This window comes from Podarcis filfolensis (genome assembly GCF_964270895.1).
Source record: "Podarcis filfolensis genome assembly, chromosome: 6".
NCBI classification, from domain to species: domain Eukaryota; kingdom Metazoa; phylum Chordata; class Lepidosauria; order Squamata; family Lacertidae; genus Podarcis; species Podarcis filfolensis.
The window spans coordinates 43,558,121-43,579,254 of record NC_139609.1 but is presented as its reverse complement, the minus strand read 5'-3'; the positions used below and the strand labels follow the sequence as shown (position 1 = coordinate 43,579,254).

The 21,134-nt window shown below is 39.8% G+C and overlaps 2 protein-coding genes across 3 annotated transcripts; one reads left to right on the top strand and one right to left on the bottom strand.

The window, feature by feature from the left end:
• Nucleotides 1-4,794: 4,794 nt before the first annotated feature.
• LOC310765021 (solute carrier family 25 member 3-like) lies at nt 4,795-7,213 on the bottom strand. The gene has a single exon (XM_083619479.1). It carries the CDS (start codon nt 7,085-7,087, stop codon nt 5,711-5,713), a length of 1,377 nt encoding a protein of 458 aa, XP_083475605.1. The 5' UTR covers nt 7,088-7,213; the 3' UTR covers nt 4,795-5,710.
• Nucleotides 6,892-20,677, top strand: DMRTB1 (DMRT like family B with proline rich C-terminal 1). 2 transcript variants are annotated; one of them, XM_083619515.1, is made up of 5 exons: nt 6,892-6,999; nt 10,088-11,783; nt 13,971-14,197; nt 16,801-16,945; nt 19,100-20,677. In XM_083619515.1, the coding sequence occupies exons 2-5, from the start codon at nt 11,351-11,353 to the stop codon at nt 19,201-19,203; spliced, it is 909 nt and encodes a 302-aa protein (XP_083475641.1). In that variant the 5' UTR covers nt 6,892-6,999; nt 10,088-11,350; the 3' UTR covers nt 19,204-20,677. The 2 variants fall into 2 exon arrangements, with proteins under 2 accessions (XP_083475641.1, XP_083475642.1); XM_083619516.1 differs by lacking the exon at nt 6,892-6,999 and adding an exon at nt 7,426-7,720.
• The last annotated feature ends 457 nt before the right edge of the window (nt 20,678-21,134 follow it).

The window sequence follows — 21,134 nt, the reverse complement described above, 5'->3', positions numbered from 1 at the left end:
TAGTTTATTTCTGAGTGCTGGGAATTGTAGCTCCATGAGGGGAAAACGAAATTTGCCAGGATTCTTCAGGGGAAGTCATGTTATTAAATGCACGTTGAACATGCTTTAAATATAGGGTATATGGCTCGGCCATGCGTACAAAATGTACTTAGATAAAGTCAGAATATGCATCAATATGGACCCTACACTCACACAGAGCCTGCACACGCATTTTTGCATGAATGTAGATTGGCATCAGTGTTACACTGTACATCCATTGATGGGATGGGCAAGAACAGTTCACCATATATATGCATGACATATATACAAGGCAGACGGAGAGAGGAAGCACATGACATTCAATGAATTATATACATTTTTAAAAAGTGCAGCCAGGTCCTTTCACAGTCCACTATAAACTTGTGCATTCTTGCGTTACATCACTGAGAACGGGAACCAGTTGCACATGCAGTTTGTTAGAATGAGATTATTTACAAAATACCTCCCAAGCGTTCCCTTTTTGAATTGAATTGATTCCACTGAATATGTTTACAAAATCCAACTAAAAATAAAATAAGTTAAATCACATGTTTATTTGTTATTTCTTATCCTACTGGATCCTGAAAGATCCCTTTCAAAATTCTCAAAAGTCAGAGCAATGTATTCCATACAATAAATTGAGAGTGTCATTGTTTCCACTGGCTTCACTGTGGCTGTGCAAACCTTCTCTTTTGTTTATGGTACATTTAATGATCTCCCTATTAAAATGCCTCTTTTAATAGGAGATGATGTATCACAAAGCATTAAGAGCTGTTCTGCTCTACAGCTCACTAAGAAAAGGACCACAAACAGGCCAAATCCATCTTTTGTTTTTAATTGCAACTTTTGTTATGCCTCTGCTCCGTGCACAGGAAGCAGCTCCTTGATCCCTTGGTTTTGCTAACAAACCATTAGAGAGTTTACTTTCATCCACACTAGAACTGCTACAAAGTGGGGAAGTTGTTGTTTTTAAAGGAAAGGAGACTACTAGGGAAACTAGTAGAAAAACATACGGGTGACATGAGTTAGGCTGGGGCATTTGATCTTGGATACTATGCATAGTAAAAACAAATAAACTGCAGGATATTGTGAATGTCACCATTTCAGAATGTAAAGCTACGTTACAACACAATGTATGTATCACTTATTAATTTTTATATGTGAATCTCATAAGAACAGAGTACAACAGATTTTACAGACTGTTTCTAGGACAATTTACTATAATTTGGTTATCATCCTGATTCCTAGATCAGGGTTTTTAAATTTTTCCACTCACTCTTTGCGCCTGTAGCGTAAGGACAGTTCTAATATATTTTCAGAAGCAAATTGTTGGTGTGAACTTCTCCCTAAGCAACCAGGATTTGATTTCTGCAATCATTGTGTCCATCTAGATTTCCCCACGAGCCACAAATAGTACAAAAAATATTAGCTTCGAGGTCCAGTCAGAAAATTGTCAGTTCAACAGGCGGAAGAACTTCAAAACTGTCAACTCAATTAGGCAACCAAACATGCTTTTCAAGGCACAATAATGTCAGCTATTAGAAATGCCTACAGAAATAGTGGAAGGTTGGTCCAGCTTGTTCAAGGGGACCTTCTATCCATTCATCTCAAATGAGTCCAATTTATACAAACTTTTGTCGACGTAAATCCCAAACACTGTGTCAGACTATCTGGCTAAGGTGCACCATTCAAGAGCAAAGAGATTGTTAGCCACTATTCCATACCAATGAACAGAAACCCTTTGGTTTCAAGATACTGCTTTGGCACTGATGAATACCCAAAGCTGCAAAGTTCAGAAACCTAAGCATATGGCTTAACACACCTGTAATAATTTCCAGAGGAGTAACCTTTTTATTCTCTTGCAACAAAACAAGAACATTTTTGGTTGCACCACAACAACTAACAAATTTATAATGACATAAGTTTTCATGAACTACAAGTACTTCATCAGATGTATGAAGTGTTATACTGAGTTGCAGATGTGTCTATGTATTGTACTTTTTGCTGGTAAAAGAAGATAGAGGTGTCAGTACTATTATCCTGATATAAGCATCATGGGTGCCAGCAAAAAACGCCTGCTAAAAATGTGAACTGTAATCAGGTCAGAAAAGAATTAAATGCTGAAAAATACGGAGAGTGATAACTACAGTTGTGTTGGTAACACAGACATTGTGGCAATTAACACATGTAGTGTGATAAGAATTACATCATTCTTCCATTTGTGGATTTAACAATATTAAATCTGTGAAACTAGGCAATTTGTGTAGTAATAAGAATGTCAGAAATCAATTTGAATTTTGTTTCAGAATATACATTGCCCAAGCAAATTCTACACATGGTGTTATCCAGTGGTATTGTTCATTTAGTTAAGAACTCTCCTAAACGCATTTTAACCTAGCCATGAGTGAGCAAGGAAAGTTAAAAGCCAGCTTTTCCTTGGGGGGCAGGAGGTGAAGGGGAAAGAAAATAAATGAATGGGAAATTGACAACTCTTGGATTTCCAGCAATGACATGCAGTCCATCAGCCAAACAGGGGCCTTTCCATAAAAGTAGGGTGCTTGGGCCAGTATCAGAATCTTCACCCTCTCTAATGTCAGAGTACTCAGTCAATGTAAAACAAAATAATCCCTGCAAAGTGAGACATCAAAGAGTAAACAACGTGCCTGATTTTTTCTTAATAAAAGTGCCCTTTTATCTGCCTCTGCCAGGAAAAAGGTGACAACCCCCGCTTGAAGCATGTTTGATTAGAATTCAAAAGGTTTTTTTGAAATATGCTTTTCTATGCAGAATTAATTTAAGTCTCCAGCTGGAACAAAAGCTTTGTGTAAAAGTGATATTCTACAGTTTCACTACTGAACCACATCCATGTGGCATTGTTATCACTGCAAGAGCTGTTGACTTCAATCAACACATACTGATAATCACAATAGAAGAATATATGCAGAGCAATAATTTGCATATCAAAATATATTCATATTTGGAATTGTTGGAATGAAAGACAGAAAAAGGGTTTGATTGCTTTCTATCTTTTTGCAAGAGGGCCCTTTTACAAAAAAAGGAAAAAAATACAGTATTTGCAGTTTTACTTTCATAAAATAACAAGCTACATAAGAAAACCATTCTTTACTATGGAGAAATCACCCAAAAGTTCCTTTTCTTCTTGAAACAGTTAACTTATATATAGCTATATTTTACCATGATATACCACTTTCATGTATGTCATACTATTTTCATGTACTGTATGCCTATGTCATGGAGTTCCATGACTAGCATGTGAGCTAGTTGAAATATCATCTAAAGTAATTCATACAGCATTTTCACACAATAAACTTAATTCTCTTGGTCGACAAGCAGATGTAAAATCTGTAATGTATATAGATATTTTGCTTTTCACATTCCATGTGATATCATCAATGGTCACATGTAATGGAAATACGACGACATGGTCAAATGAACAATTTTAGTATCTTGTGTGAAAACTGTCAGGCAGGAAAGGTGAAGTCTTCAACCATGCATGAAAAGTGTGGGGAAACCATGCAACTATGTTTGCTTTGGCTTCTGGCCTAACCTAAATCTGTTAAGCCATCTGTGAAACACATGTTAAGCAGCAGAAGACTTTGAATGACACATGCCTAAACAAGAGTCTTGAAATGCTGTTTTGAGCCTAGTTCTCAATGAGGTTATTAACTTGTGCCTGGGTTGTTACCCTTGGGAATGCAGAGCGACTACCCTTGAATGTATGGCCACCCATACAAAAAACAATCTCCCCATATAATAATGGATGTCGAGATAAGAGATCTGTTTGCAGGGTTGGAGGGGGTTTTTGTATTGGAAGAATGTTCTGTCATGTAAGTCCCCACCTCCATTTACTACCTCAGTTGAGAACTAGGTGCAATATGGTGTTGCATTACCACAGTAGTGAGGCTAAACTGGGCAGAGCATACATCAGTTTTAAATTGTTTCCTGAATGATACTGAATAGTGTGTAAAATTCTGTGGGCCTAATGCCAATTCCTATGTCAATTAATACAAATTATTCTTTTTTGATGAGTTCCCCCCCTCAATTAGATGCAAAAGTTACCAATGTGCAAAATATAAATAAAAGCATTTCCAAATCTTTAATACCAGATTACTGGCACCTTAATTTAGAACAACTAGAAAGTATAACACAAGTGGATTCTGCTTTTTTTTTTTTTAATGAGTGGAAATGCAAATAAATTATCACCTTATTATTTCAATATTCTCAGATACAGTATTTTATAATAAAAAGGGGTATGGGGCGTGTGTGTGTGTGTGTCTAAACAAAGTGAACAAGTCTGGGAAATGGAATGTGATTTTGTTATACTGGTATCTTTCATATGTGAAAGGGCTGTCCAGTTATAAATATGGTGCCAAAGAAAAAATCTGATTGGGCTCTAATTAGAAGCTATTGATAACATTCTGAATCCAAGATGGTTTTTCTTAATTTTTATCAATACAAGTAAGAATAGAGCAGAACAGAATTGGAATTTTTTTGGTAGCTTCAAAGATAGCATAAGTTAACATTTGGAAATCTCCCAAAAAATTGCTCTCCACTTTGGGAGGTTTATGGAATGATATCAGCATAGCCATAGCAGGAATTCATACGTTAGTAGCATTAAAGAATGCATGCCTGAGTTGGCTTTTTTCTTTTGTACCTTCTTGTGTTGTGTATTTTAGATTCTAAGCCTTAGGGCAGGGGCTGTGTTGGATCACTAAACTTTAATCGGAAAAAGCAGTATAAATAAATAAATAAAACTTTAGCAAAGAAGGCCTTTTATTTTCTCAATAACTACAATAACTTTATTTAGTATGTGAACACTAAGTGTCCACATGAAATTGCAGGACAATGAACTATACAAATTAGGGAAAGTGCAACATACGCATTAAAGGAACATATAAATTCAACTTTCAGCCAAGTCCCAAGCATAGAGGACTTCCTTTCCATACTGTGGTTTCTGAATCAATATAATACTACCAACATGTGTGATGCTCATCATTTTTTAAGCCCAGGATACTCTCAATGAGATTTGTGGTGAGGCATAGGGCAAGGCCTATCAAATAAAATGCCCTGCCCTTCTGCATGCATAAACAGGCTCTCTCACCAAAATCTATGATCTTCAAAAGTATTCTCTAAAACAACTTCACTAACTTTTTGAGTACTACTTTTTAAAGTATGTATGTTTGATGTTGTCTCAAACAACTGATGTACATGGGGATCTACAACTTGCTACATTATAATCAGGGTGCCATCTGATAGTGAATACTAACAACTTGACAAATGACAATAATCTTCAGAGCATGACAACAGTATTAAAACAATCAGCCCATCTAGCAGTTGCTATTAGCTGGTTAGGTTAACCTTAAAATATTTAACAGCCTATAAAAACTATATACCAAATTATGCAATATGTAATTTTGAACGCAATTAATAGCAAAATAAAATATGGGAAAATATTATGCTAAATGATGTGTTGCATGCAGTAAGTAGTTATTTTAAATAGCTTACTTAATACGTTGTTGGAGCACCGTGCATCTTAGTTTTAGATTCAGAATAAGTATGTGATGGATTTCTACAGTCTACTCATAACCACATATTTGTAGAACAGAAATTCCTATAGAACTATGACATATGACACCCCTGAAACATAGCAGTATAGCCTCACAGTGTGGATCTATTTTTCAGAGAGTTTCTTTTTCAAAGAGGCAGGCATCTCAGGTGGTGGGGGCCGGGGTAGCTTGAGATAAACCTTAACTGAGTCATAGATGAACCACTGCAGGGCAGTGAGGGTGCCAATCATTAAGATGCGGGTAAACAGCCCTTTCCAGATGCCTTTCATGCCCAATTTCTTGAGGACGCCTACAGCAGTGCTGCCCTTTTCTTTATTGAGCACAGATATCACAGAATCAGCTGGGTGTGAGACTACAGCACAAAAGACTCCAGCAATATATCCACCAACAAATGTGACTCCAAGTTGTTCCATTTTGGTGCACTCATCCCGTGGTTTGGGCATGACGTATTTGTAGAGAGCCTCTACAGTTCTTTCAAAGCAGGAAAACTTCATCATGGTGTAAGGGATCTGCCGCATCCAGAGTGGAGCCACCCCCTTGTAGAAAGCCCACAGCCCTTCTTCAATGTACATCTTGGGAGCTGCCTCCCGCAGTGTGTTGGCAAAGCCATGCTGGGTCTGAATTCGTACCTTGGCAGCTTCCATTGGGGACAAAGCAATGTCAGCAAAGAACTCAGCACTGGCTGAAGCAGCGAGGTAAACGCTGGTACGCCACAGATAAGCTTGTTCGGGACCCAGCAAATCAGAGTAATATATCTTGAAGTACTCGTAGAGGCCAAACTTGGCAAGTCCTTGCATGGAGTAGCCTATGGCTGTTGGAGCCCACCCCTTGACCAGACCACGCATTCCCTCCTCTTGCACAGTGAGACTAAGCCCCTGAAAAAGTCCCCGATAGCGCGTAGGTTCCACTTGCATGCGGCACTTCACCACATCCAGCGGGCATACTGCTGTGTGGGTTGCGCCACAGCTCACCACGCCGCCCAGGGAGCATAGTATGAGGTAAGCCGTTGACCCATACTCACAGCTATACTCTTCCTCCGGTGGTGGTGGTGGAGGTGGAGGAGGGGCCGCTTTTTTGGTTGCAGCTGCTGCTGACAGGCAGCGCTGATGTTTGCACAGAGAGAGTGGACTGCTGTTCAGGGAGGCCACTGCATCCATGGCCCTGTAGCTGCCTGAGGCCTTGCACAAAAGTGGGAGTGCAGGGCTGCCGCTGCTGTTTCCCTGAGAGCTCCAGGAAGCGGGGCAAGCAACTGTCCAGAGTCGAGACCAGAGCTTGGGGTGGGGGTATGTGCAAGACCTAGAGGCCTCCATTTCCATTTTCTCCAGGTTGCTGATGGATCTGCTGTCGATACCCGTTCTACAGGAAGAATAGGCAGCTGCACTCCACAGCCAAGGTATGTTCTGGGAGGTGGTGAACTTGGTGCTGCTAGTCTCCTCCTTCCAGGAACTGCATTTTCCCTGGTCTGCAGAAGGACAAGGCATATTCAGCGCAAGGGAGAAGGGCCAGGAGCGGATTAATGGCTACTTTCCCAACTGCCACGAATCCCAGGGTTCTTCTAACCATAGAGACTCGGCCTCCAAAGGAAGGATCGGCCCTCCCAGTGGGTGCAGACTGTGCACTGCATACACTCTAGCCTACTCCACACGTGGCTTTGCTGAAAGCCACAAGGCCTCAGTGGGCCAAAACAGGCCTAGCACTATGGAAGCAGGCTTTTAAATACATAAAAGAGGATGGGAAGTGGTTATGTTGTCCTAAGAATTAGTCTCTCTTTAATAATAAGATTAAACCACAATGTAGAAGAGTTTGCTTGAGGTTAAAAGTAACAGAGGCTGGTTGTTCACTCACTCATTTCTTCCTAACACCTTTGGGAGAAATAAGACAACATGGAATTCCCCAAAAGATGTTAAGCCTTAACTTTTAACTGCTAAAGGTTTGAGTTTGATGTAAATAAAGTAGACAGTGGTTGTATGTTACTGGCTAACAGATAGCCAGCAAGGTCCTAGTGGCTGTATGTCACTCAGCATAAACTAAATGGCACCATGATCTCCTAAGAAGGAGGTGCATGGATACTTAGAAAACAAACATTACTTATTGGATGCGAATTGTGAAAAAAGGTAGGCTGTTAGTGGAAAAATAAAGCTGGGGGAAAGATGGGAAATATAATGGGAGAGAGTTACAGGATAAAAGAGGGATACAGAGAAGTGGGGATTTCAGGATAGTGTTTTGTGGTAGAATGGATTATCTGAGAAAAGGTTTGCCAGATCTGCATGACCAGTGCTTGTTTTGTAATGGTACTCACTGGTTGAAAGTACCATTGCATCTTTTTTTTGTTGTTGTCTATGGCAGCCATTTTGTATTGTCTTTGATCAAGATTGCATAAATAAATAAATGTCTCCTGCCACTAGATTTCTGAGCATCAGAGTTTAAAATAGTGATCTTTTTAACCTGAGTGTATTATTGGGGATTGTAATGTACATAAAGCTAGTTGGATATTTCCATCTCATAGTCAGATTAACCCTCCAGTGTGTGTCCAGGTGTAATCTGTCAGAGACCACATACCAATGATGGGTGGGGCCAGAGACAAAAGTGTATGGGACACCCCTTCTCTTCCCCGGCTCTCTTTCTGAAACCCGCTTTTCCCTCACCTACAGGAAATTAGTCTGAGGGTCACATAAAAGTAGGCTGAGGACTGAAGGTTGCCTTCCTGTGCTCTAGGGCTACAGGGGAGTGGTGCTAAGAATTTTCCACACTGTTGTAAGAATGTATTAGAAGGCTGAAAATACGTTTTGACAAAGATAAAATAGACCTGGCAAAGCTTTCCTTATTTTCTGGCCAAACCTCTGCTGCTGCCATTGCCGCTGCTACTACGGCTGTGGCTTAGAATATTACCTTTCATCGTTCTCTCTCATCTGTTCACTGTCTTCTTTAAAACAGCTCTTTAAATATTTGAGAGCTACTAATATGCCCTCATTCCCCTTTTAATGCAAAGTAACTTGCATAAATGTTTGTTTCTGACTCTACCTCATATTCATAGTGCTAAATTTAAATTCAAAATTTTTAACTGTAATGAAGGAAACAAAGCTTCAATGTGCTCTCAGGCAGGGATTTATTGTGGGATTGATGTTGTTCATGCATACAAGTTTTTTGCAGCACCCACACAACATCATTGGCATAAAAATGACAGCCTGCATTTCCCCCTATTTAATCTGGCTTTACACTTTCCATGGAATTTTCAGTAAGTTAAAGAATGCCTCTTGTCCATTTGCTTTCTGTAAATGACCCATTTGTAATAAGGTGCTATCTGGAAGCACCATTAAGTTTAATGTTTTCAAGGATAAATGATGAGCATATTAGTTGTCCCCACTACATGCAAAAGGAGAATGCTAGGCAACTAACTACAGTATGTGGCTGTTTTCATTTCCTCATGTTACTGTGTTTTGCAAGCAAACTGCAGCTTCACAAAAATGGCCAAGAGGGACAACGTCAGGGCCTGAGAGGAGGTCTGCTTTTAAAGCAGATTGCTTGTCCTGCTGTGAAGTAGCAAAAAGCTAGAGAGGGCAGTGCCTGGAGGACGCACTGCTGTGTAGGTCAAGTTCTTCGACAGCAGAACCCTCTAGCAGAAGTTGACCTTTCGGCAACTGTTGGACACAATAGCTCCTGAGCAGTTTCTGAAAGGACTTCTGAAAGTATCTATTTTCACAAAATTAGAATTGTGGACAATGAACCAGCTTCGTGATCCACATCTGCTTCTTTTTCCTGGAGTGGTGGTATGGTTTTAAAGCCTGTATGTGTTCCCAGGTCTGTTTCCTTCACAATAGAAAGTCCTGGATTCTTGTACATTTCAGAAGGTTAGTGGCACCCATATTTAACAATATAAATTATGAAAAGAACACAGGCACTTCAAAGGTTAGCTGAGTAAACAGTATATGAAGTTTTGTAGATATCAGGGAGTTTCTGAAGCTGCACTTGGCCATTTTCTCTAAGCCAGCCTTTTTGGACCTGGATATTTGGCTAATGGACATTTTTTTAAAAATAGATGCAGTTTTTATAGGTTTTTATCTTCACTAAAATTCTGTTTCTGTTAGTTCTTGCTTGTTCCATTGGGAGGCTCAGACTTCACTATTAACCATTGTAACCCCCCCCCCTCTTTTTTTACCTCAACTTTTCCTTTGAGTCCCCAGAAGCCATTTCCTTAATTTTATAAGACTGACAATTTAGAAAAACATTTAACTGGTTTGGACTGATTGAAGTTTAGGAAGATGCATTTTAGGGGGAATTAACACGTATACATGCATTATTGGTAGTTTGGTTAATTATTTTTATTTGCAACTCTAATCTTGCTTTCCATTTATAAATTGCAGTTTTATATTTCATTCATACATTCTTTTTATTCTTATATTTCAGTTATTGCAGAGTTTTTATATTTTTGTCATTTATATGCTTTGATTTAATAAATATTTCCAATTTATTTTGTTTTTCAGTATATACATACATAAGAGGGGATCAGCATTGCACCCATTGCCTCTGCCCACGATTTCTATGTGTTAAGTGAAAGTGACCTTTTTGGTTATAATTTATCTGTTTCTGTTTTTAACGTTGTTGTTTTTATATTGATGCATGATACTTTTAACTTGTAACTCTGAAATTGCTTGCAATGAAGAAAGGGATATAAATATTTATAACAAATAAATAACAGTGTTAAATTGGCCTCTATGTTTGTATAGCTATGACCCTGTGTGAACAGGGTTCCCAATTTATTATCAGACTTTTGCACAATTAAGTACCATACAGTGTACAGCAATTAGCTTGATGGTTATATAGCTTGCCTTGTAACATACTGAATATCTTGTGTGGCTGTTTGGAGTTTTTAAAGAAGGCATATTAGTGCCCGTAAATGAGCTATCCATAATTGTCCAGCTGTAAAAGCTGACCAAGGAATCTGGCAGAAATGGGTGGAAAAACAGCTGAAATAATATTTTTGTGTGAAACAATAGTTTATGGTTGCCCTTCGTTTATTTTATGAAAACAAGGTATTGTATAACTAAAGGCATACATAAGTTGCTTGTTTCTGCAAATGTACTATATGGAAAACTCATATAATAAAAAGAACAAAGCATTGAGGATGCTGTCCCATAACATCTGAGGGGCCACATGTTCTCCACTTATAAAACTTAAAACATGTGAAGCTGGCCAGTTTTTAATTAATCAAAAGCCAACAGTGGTTTAAGCAGCCCCAGGTAGGGCCAGCACAAGAATCACTCGGCCACGGGGTTAACCAGTGCCAGTAAAACAACACCATCTTAGTGAATGCTGCCGCCCTCATGTCCTGTTAAAGCTCAAAACTGAGTAGCCTGCTTCTTAATAAAAATTATTGCAGGACCACTAGAAGACTGAGTTCCTTATCTTCTGTTAGCAAACGCCTGCAGTCCTTAAACCAAAAGCCCCACCTCCTTTCTGACAGAGGGAGAAGGGAGTCAGCAAGCTTAGAACACTTGATTTTAAAAAACAAAGGTTTTTGAGGATATGCAATGCCACCCACCCACCTATTACTCTGTTGAAGTCTGCTACAGGAGTTCTACTGTATTCTGGGGGCTGGCCAATTGTTTCTTTTCTTTTTGGAACCAAACTCCTCCCCTTCTGCAGGCCCAGGCTTACTAGCTATATTGTAGCTATTCTCTGCAGCTTCTACCAGCAGATTCAGACCTGCTGCCTTGGTGTGGTGGGGCTGCAGAGGGTTGCCTGCCATGGAGTCCCAAGATGCAGCTGCTCAGTCTCTCCGGGCCCCCAAATGCTCACGCTGCCGGAACCACGGCTTTGTGGTACCCGTGAAGGGCCACGCAGGCCACTGCCGCTGGAAGCAGTGCCCATGTGAAAAATGTGCTCTCATTACTGAACGCCAGAAGATCATGGCTGCGCAGAAGGCCTTGAAGAGGCAGGGACCGGACTCCCCACTCAGGGAAATGTTGCCACCTGGTCAGCACAGTCCCAGCGATGAGCAGGTGGCAACCACAGGTAGCGGCAGAAAGTGCTCCAGGATGAATCTTTCAGAACCCCACACCCAGGGGTCTGTTGTGCATGAAGGAGCCAAGGGGACTTCTGCAGCAGTTAGCCACTCTATGAGGACAAGGACTGCCAGGACACCACCCAAACCCAGCTCTCCAACCTTCATAGATTTAGGTATGTGGCCCAGCTCAAAGCTCTGCTCCAAACAGGCTGATGTGTTCATAGCCATTATTTTAATGCATTTTTCATCTTTGTTGGAAGCTGCCCAGAGTGGCTGGGGAAGCCCAGCCAGATGGGCGGGGTGCAAATAAATTATTATTATTATTATTATTGTTAGTATTAGTATTAGTATGCATATATGCACCAAATGTTCCACCTGCTCTGCCTCAATAATTTCTGTTGAGATTTGGTACTGGTGCTATTTTGGGATTTCTTCTTCCCTGAAAAGATAGTATGGATTTATTTATTTATTTTGCAGTTCCATATCCTGCTTGAGGACTTTGTAGCTGCAGGAATTTAGTCTTGGAGGCTGCTTGACCATGTTTCATTGTTGCAGAAAAGAAAGAAAAACCACCCCACAAATCTATGCAGCCGGTCTTTGTTTTAAGAGTGAAATGAGCTTGCAGCAGGCCCTGCGCAGCACTGAATTGCCAATAGATCAACAAGACTAACCCAGAGTCTGGACTTAAAATGAAGTTTGTTGTATTTTACAGACATCTCCTTTAGCAAAGGGAATATATCACAGCCAGTGCAAATAAACAGGGAAGTTACGGCCATTTGTTAGGACCGGGTGTGTAAAATATAAAAGAGAAAAGCAAACCTGGGATTTGACTGTTGTCTTATGAAAAATTATTTTTGCAATGAAAGTGCTGCTCATATGTGGCTGCTTTTACAAATACCTAGAGCTGCAGTGAATTTTGGGAGGGAAAAATCAAGATCTAACTTTGCAAAATTAAATTTTATTTTACAGTACTTAGATTTTTTTGGTCAGCATTCTCATTATTGAATTTAAGGGTTAAAGTAACAACATGGAGTTTAGAAAATGTTAAATCTAGCAAGTTGATAGCAATACTGCCTTAAATCAACAAGCTGTAAGTAAAACAAATTTATCAAAAACATATATGTTGCAAAATGTATTTAAGCTCTGCAATTTTCCTCAGTTTTAAATTTTCAGAACATGTTGGTTCAGTTCTAAAAAATATGTGGTTAATATGACTTCATCATGCTCTCTAGCTGTTTAATTCTATTACCTCTATTTTGTGCTATCTTTAATTGTGGTTTGCCATCTACTGGTTTGTCAGTGTACTAAACACTATTAAAACAGCCTGTATGTTATTCTTTTATTTAGACTTAGAATTAAATCTGTGAGCTTATTTTCAAATGCATCAGGTTGTGTTTTGTTTTGTTTCGAAATACTGATAAATCTTCCAGCCACAAGTGCTGCAAATTCAGAGGCCCTGGTAGTGTTTAACTTTGCTTCAATACTACATGGTGTCTAGAATCTTTTAATCTGTGAGTAGGAATGGTGTCTCTGGACATTCTCCAGCTGGGTGGGAGCTGTTTATCCATGAGTACCTCTACATAGCTATAAAAACATTTAGATAACCCAGCCAGAGGCGTAACTAGGGTCCCTTGCGCCCATGGCAAGGAGCTGTATTGGTGGCGCCACCCCCAGAAAAAAATCTGACTTTACTGTAATAGCCACATTAGAAATTGCTGCATTTTATGCTACCTAAGTACTTGAAGTGACCAGAGTTAGTGTGAGGATTGGAGGAAGGGTGAAAACATTTGCATGTCTTTGTTCTGTGATGCAGTAAGGATGGGAAGCTTGTTCCACTTTTGATCTTACCACAACAGTGGCGGTGTGCCGCCACACACTTTCCAGTCTCCAGTGGTCTACCTTCATACCGCCTTGCCATTTCTCCTACAGCTCAGCTCCCCACTCTTGTCTAAATTCACAACTTTACACAGACAGCTGGAGAAAGATTTCTGGGGTGATTATTGCTTCTCCCTGGGCCTGCGTCTCCAGCGAAGGCCTGTTTCACCAGCCCCTAAGTACACCTCTGAACCCAGCTATAGGTACAACCCAATTGTGAGGTTCTTTCCCACAGACCTGGCAATTTGCCCCAGTGCAGTGAGAATTATGTCCTTCTCCGCATGTTTTGGCAATTTAAGCATCCTCCTAGCTGCACAGAGCTGGTCCTGGATAATCATCTCCTACAATGTTGGGAGGACATCTAAAAAGGACCTACTCATGAATATTCAAATAGTGGAAGCACAGCATTTTCAAGATGCAAAAATACATATACTGTTTATAACATATATTGTTTATAACAATTCAACTATTCTATTTCTCTGTAGACCAGCCTCAAGAATGTGCTGTTGTGGGCCCAGAATCTGTGGAGAGGGAGCCTCCGAAAGTGTATCCTGGGTACTCTGGGATGTACCCTTACCATCCATTTTCTGTTGGATTCACTATCAACCAAACAGGCTACAGAGGCCCTTCACCTGCCTCTGTCTTGCCCCTGCAAGCAGGTTTCAGGCACTTTCCTAGCAGTCATGGGCCAGGAGGTGTTGCTTCTATGCCAGTAAGTGACATTTTATCCATAGTACTGCTTAATGCAAGCTGTGTTTGAATGCAGGAGCTCAGGTCTTGAAATATCCCGTACTTGCAAAGAGAAAGAGAGAAAGAAAGAAAGAAAGAAAGAAAGAAAGAAAGAAAGAAAGAAAGAAAGAAAGAACCCTTTGCCTCTGGTTGCATCAGTCTTGAATTGTATGTAGACAAAACAAAAAAGGGGTAAATTTCAGGGTTATGCAAAACTTGTCCCTTTAATTTTATTGAGTTTTCCACCTTTCCAACTCCTGGTCTTGAATATAGATAATATCTCTGGGAGTGTTTCAGATCGGCTACTATTAGGAATTGTACAAACTGGATGCACATTGGAATGAGCTTCCAGACAGGCAGCTCCTAGTGCCATCCATTCATGGCTTTTCTGCTGTAAGCTACAATTGGAATTGACTTTCTACACTATTACTCTATGTATAGACCTCCTATGTTCCATCCTCATCACTGGATGTGAAACAGCTGATGTGGGTGGAAAAGAAGGTCCATATTGGCCCAGAAATGGAAACGAGGAAATACCGACGATTCAAGAATGGAGAATGAAATTGACGGACTATGCGGAACTGGACAAATTGACTGGGAAAATAAGATATGTTCGAAACCAAAAGTTCATCGAAGATTGGGGAAAGTTTGTAGATTATCTGAAAAATGTATGTGATGTGCAAACAACGCTAGTGGGGTTTCAAGAAGCACTGTAAAAGTTTAAGATGTATTGTTAAAAAGAAATAGAAAAGGGAGGGAAGTCAAATGGCAGTACAATGAAGGGAATGCGTATTGAAGAGTAATTATGGATGATTACCAGAGAAACTGAAGGAAGTCCAAAAAGAGTAATTTGTTAAAATTTGGATAAATTGTACAATTGTGCTGGAAAATTAATAAAAATTTATATGGGGGGGGGGGGGAGAAGGTCCAAATCATGTCAGCAGCTACTGGAAGAGAAGCATGCATTTGTTATACTGATAAAGCAGTCTATAAATTTTGTTAAATGAAAAAATAAAGACAGCCTTTGTAGCTGGTGCCATTTTAGCAGCTTGCTTAGTTTTGAATCAATATTTAATGCCAGTGTGTATTTTATGGCTATCTGCTTTTAATCAAAGGGGTATTATAGTGGTAATAAAAACTAAAAATCCACCCTGATCACTGCCATTAACCACATTGCTAAAATGGTGTTGACAACAAAGGGGTTTTACTTCATAAAAAAAGTAAAGCCAGAAAAGCATTTTAGTGCTAATTAAAATATCAATAAAAAAGTAGAGTGATATAATTGTTTCCACCACAAAGGTAACAGCATATATATGTTGTGATAGATCAATGCCCACAGGAAAATATTGCTGTTCTAAAAAGATATTTAAGTACATCTAAGGGCATCCACACCTGTGGAGATTGTGTTACTCTTCTGTTCTCCTGAAAAAGGTGCCTGTTAGGCATCAGGATGCCTCATGGAAACTGATTAATCAATTGCATAATAAAGTCAGACGTTTCGGTGTATGTCTGTTCTTCTGAGGAAAGACAGTAGAACAGGAAAAATACAATGCAACAGCTGTGTAGCTGTCTTGTAAAGAATAAGTGAACAAAGCATGACTATTCCACACAAAATGCCAGGTGTGAAGTACCTTAAATGTGATTTAACCACTACTTTCAACAGATATGTGCATCCAAGTTCAGGTGTTCTCCTTTGCTTTCAGTGGGGTACATATTTGGTTGTTCACTCAGAAATAATCCTTATTTTAAATACCCAGCTCCTAGTTGGCACAAAATATAGTGTATCCATACACTGATATTTGTTTCTTCAAAGTGAAAGTAAATCAGACAGAATTTGACAGAAGATGATTTCAAGGTATCTACGCTAGAGGAACCCACATCAGAAATTGAACCTGCTGGATAATTGAACTAATCATTCTCTTGGGGTTTTAGGGGCCTTTTTTTTTTTTTTTAGTACATATTGCAACTGGCTCCTGTTAGGGCACATGTACATGGAGAACTTTGCCCATGTTCACAGTTTTGCACTTGAATGGAAGATCAGGACACTGTAAATGGAAATGGTATGGAAATGTAAATGCAAAATGGGTTCCCAGTATGATGAAAACTGCCATAATTTCCCCAGTCAACCTGGAATAGGGTAGCTAGGTGCAAAAAAGGACAGGGCTCCTGTAGTTTATCGGTAGCAGCTTGTAACGCAGGTTACAGCTGTAGAATTTCCTTCTTCTGCACAACTATTAAAGCTGCAGGACCCTGGACATAAGTTCATAAGGAAAGCCAAAGGCCCATCTACTCCAGCATACTGTTCTTTCAGTGGCCAACCAGATGGAAGCCTGCAAGCAGGTCCTGAGTGCCACAACACTTTCCCCACATTTGGTTCCTAGCAAATGGTATTCAGAGGCATCCTATATTTGACACTGAAAGTAGAGCATAGCCACAATGACCTCTTTTGCTCCTGGTCGAACTACACATAAATCTTCGTAAACAATTCAGAATTATATAATGATAAAACACATTTTGTCTTAGCCTTCTATCCTTTTATGTATTCACACTGAAACCAAATACCTTTGTCTCTTTGCCTTCACGCAGATGCAAGATGTAGGTGGAGATTTTTGTCCAGGTTATTACACTCCATTGCCACCTTTTATACCTCAGGGATTTCTGCCAGGGATTCACTACATTCCGCCGCCTCTCCCACTGAATGTTGTGGCTGAAGCTACAAAGGAAACATCTGGTAAGCATTCAAAAGGTTCCGTTTGTTGCATAGCAGGTGTGTTGTGGCTGTCCACCCAGACAGGAAGGGGATAAAGAACAACTAAGACAAGTGTATGGGCCACAACTTTCACATGACTACAGTGAGGTAAGCATTGCATTAGGTTAGGATCCTGTTATCCTGAAAGACTCCTGATATGGATGCCAATACGCCATCCCAGCATGCCTGTTGGGGAATCCCATGGAGGTTGGCTAGTGTGAAAGGACGCCATGTGACTAGTATCCTGCTGGTAACCTGATATGAATAGTGACAGGAGTGGAGCGCCTGGGCCAGACCTGGTGGCAGGGTCCCAAAGATGACAATGATTATATATTTATTTATAGTCTCCCTTTCTCCCTGACAGGGACTCAAGGAGGTTTACAGATAAGAACACCTAAAAGCATAGAAGAAACTATCATTAAAAAGCAATTAAACAACAATAGAAAAAAAGACTTTGGCAATCCCACCTGCCACTGAACTCAATGTGTTTTCATTATATGCAATTTTCGCTTTATGCACTATCCCTGGAATGTAACTCCTGCATTAGTTGAGAGTCACCTGTACTCTGTACTGAGTGGCAGCTGTTCTCCAGGGTTTCAGGCAGGAATATTTCTGTTACCAGGAGACACTAGGCATTGAACCTATAACCTTTTGCCCTGTGTGGGGTGTATTTTACCACTGAGCTATAGCACTTCCCTCTTTAGCATGGTCCTTCTTAAAATATTTAGCTCCTGTTTGCTTTTCATCTTGAATTGTGGGAATATAAATTAATAGCTGCTTTCAGATTTGGTAAGGTCAAGGAAAAACCACACACACAAAAACCCTTAACTATTTACCTTTCTTGGTTTCATGCCTTTAGCCCAGTGTAGGGGAAAATCAAGTATACTATGGGCAACCTTTGGTTGGATCACAGCTGTGATACAGAAACATTTTCTACAGTTTCAAACAGAGTTAACTTTTCCCTTCAGAAGAACTACTTTTCCTGTTCTGCCACAAACATGGCTGATAGAAACATGCTGAAATAACTCATGAAATAGCTCTTATTTGTATGTTCATGCCTACCTGTTGTTGTTTTTTAAAATCCTATGTATGAAAAGCTAGCACATCAAAGAAAAGGCTAGACTTGAAACTCTTTCCCTATACATGTGCTTTGTTTTTGATGCAGAGAAGCACTCACAACTATGTGACCTAAATACATACTCTGAAGCACCACATACTGTTTTGTGTACATAATTAGGTTGCCTGAAAACTGAAAAATTGTTTGCTTCCTAGCAGCAGCTTGTCTCAAGCTGAGAAGGTATGTTTTGAAAAGCTGCTAACTTCAACATGGGAACAAAGTTCATTTTGTAAAAGCACTATATGTGTATTCTCCTTTGCTTGCAAGATGCTTTTTTCTAATGGATCTAGCTGATAGTGCTGTCTGGCAGGCACACTTCTGCTAGTAGTGAAATGCTCCTTCAACCCTTGCTTTCACAAGTATATTTATCTGGTTTAGTCCTCTGTGTATTTAGTCATACGTATCTTTAGCCAAATGGAGTTACAGAAAGTCAGATATCATTGACGGACAGTTCTAAGTCATACTCATAGATGACCCAGACTAACAAATCCATTAATTTCAGTAATCTATTCAGGTTATGAGTCAGATACCACCCCAGATTTTAAAGGAACAGAGCCAATCTTTCCATTCTTTTCTCACAGTCTATGGCATGAATGTGGGACGTGAAAATTATTTTTGGAGTTTTAAGTTCTGATGTTTAATTTTTGAGTAGCCACAAGAGGGCAAACTACTTGGAAATTAATCTCAAACTCTTTAGAGTTGTCAATTTGGGGGGGGGGAGCGGTTGTTTGAAACTTCAAGGATTTTATAGCATCTTTGTAGACTACATGAAGTAAGTTGTATATTTGCAGTAGTATTGGGGAGTTGATCTAATAAGCCACCATCTGCAAACTAGAAAGATACAAGCTATAATAACATGAGGTGCTAAGCTTATTTGTATTTCTGATATTTGTATGATTCAAGATCAAAAATGGACATGAAATTAAAACAAACAGAGAATTCCTTGGATTAATAATAAAGAGCAGATTCATACAAAGAACCTGAAATCACTGGATTGTTCTTCTGCTTCTGTATTTCAGCTACACCTGCAGATAGCCAGGATTCTGGAGTGACATCTGAACGCAGCCTGTCATCTTCTCAGGAAGATGCCAGTGGAAAATGTTCCTCATATTCTGAGCACTAAATGCACCAAGAAGTCATGTTCAAATGTTGACTTCAAGTGGTGCCATTCTGAAAGCGATGTTTTGTTTTGCGTCACTGACTGGTCACGTCAGTATTTGGGTTGGTATTGTTCACAACATTTGGTCTATCAGGTGCTATCCACACAGGAATTTCTGCTGCTTGGTGCCTTAGTGCCAAAGTGGAAGTTTAGGAATCTTCATAGTCTGTTTCTGACATGCAGATGGGCAGGAAGTTAATGCAGGCTCAACTCAGGTTTAATGTAAACTGTAGCAGATCAGATGTGCTCAAGTACATGCGATCCCCAAATAAAGTTATGTCTGGTCACACTTTCACACCACCTACCAGCCTGTGCTTGTGAAAGTGGATATTCTAGCCATTTCTTGGCTTGCCAGCTTTTGTTATCTGCTTCTGTCTGAGCCTTTAACAAGAGTTTGCTATGTAGATATTAGCAGGCGATGGTGATTATCTCCATTGCTTAATTTGCTAATTCTTCCATATCAGGCTGGTATTAAAACCCCAGAATCAGGCTAATTCTTTTTCTGACAAGTTGGCACCCCTAACTTACGCTTGTGCTGCAGCTGTGTATTTCTTTCAAAGTTCAGGAGAGGAACTATAGAGGGATGGCTCAGATGCTTTTTTATGCTTCAGCAGGTATTAGAGCTGCAATACACATAATGGGAAGAACCTTCTCCCTAAACAGAAATGTTTATAGGGAAATAACTGTTGAGTTTCAAGGGCCTGCTAATGATAACAGACCATGAAGAGAGTTGTGGTTCATATGGCTGAACAGTTGGGATCAATTTGGGATAGCAGAGTTAACAGTTACCACTATGATTAAGGCCTCATCTGCACTATACATTTAAAGCAGCGTCATCCCACCTTAAAAACAGTCAGGGCCTGCCCCAAAGAATCCTGGGAACTGGTTTTTTTGTTTATGATGCTGTGAGGGATTAGGAGACCCCCGTTCTCCTCCCAGAGCTACACTCCCAGAGTTCTCTGGGAAGAGAGGTTGGCTGTTAAACCACTCTGAGAAGTGTTACTCTGGGAGGAGAACAGAGGTCCCCTAGCAACTCTAAGCACCCTTAACGAACAAGTTCCCAGGATTCTTTGGGGGAAGCTCTGACTGCTTCAAGGCCTTTAAATATACAGTGCAGGCAGGGTATAAGTGTAGCTCTTCATGCTCAGCGTTTGAACTGTGTCATTTATATAACTGTTTCATGTTAATTATGGCTTAGTCCAAAACCAGAGACAAGAAGTGGGGAAGAGCCTTTACTTACTCAGCCTTTACTTTGGGAAAAAGTAGCATCCTTGCAAAGAGCACAGTTCTTACCTGATAGGATTTATTTTTGTAATAAATCAGAATAAGAATGAAGAACAGCATTCTGCTTTAATGTGTTCCGTTGTAAAAAGACCAGCTACAAATGTTAGTTTCATTTTCTTTGCTTAAATCTATTAAACATTGATACTGATCTTAAGTTTTGAAATGTCACATTTTTGTTCTGAAACAGACTTCAAATGTTTAAAAGGCGGAGGGGACATTAACAAGGTTACTTTTATCTGAATACAATTACTAGTACAGTGTTGAAGAATTAATGGAAAATTCAAACATATACCTACTTGGCTTACCTAATGAGCAGCAATAGAAGGATTAATAAAAATTTCCTATTTCAAGTGACCGAACAACATCCAGAGCCAAAGGCATTTTAGTCAGGATGCGTTTTGCCATATCACTGCATGGCTGAAATCACTCTTTCATATCACAAATGAGCCAGGATGGACAAATTATTGTGGCCTAGGTCACAATAATGCACTAGTGCACTAGGTCACAATCCACCATGTAAGAAATTCTTGTGTGCAAACTCAACCAAAAGGAGTGAGAGCTGTGCAAGACTACTTGTGTGAGCATGTGTTACAACTACTTAGGTGAACACG

What these genes read in the sequence shown, in the direction of transcription:
- LOC310765021 (XM_083619479.1), bottom strand. Translation starts at nt 7,087, where the DNA reads ATGCCTTGTCCTTCTGCAGACCAGGGAAAATGCAGTTCCTGGAAGGAG.
- DMRTB1 (XM_083619515.1), top strand. Translation starts at nt 11,351, where the DNA reads ATGGAGTCCCAAGATGCAGCTGCTCAGTCTCTCCGGGCCCCCAAATGC. An exon ending in GAGGTGTTGCTTCTATGCCA is followed by an intron (nt 14,198 to 16,800) that starts GTAAGTGACATT and finishes GCCTTCACGCAG; the next exon opens with ATGCAAGATGTAGGTGGAGA. An exon ending in AGCTACAAAGGAAACATCTG is followed by an intron (nt 16,946 to 19,099) that starts GTAAGCATTCAA and finishes TCTGTATTTCAG; the next exon opens with CTACACCTGCAGATAGCCAG.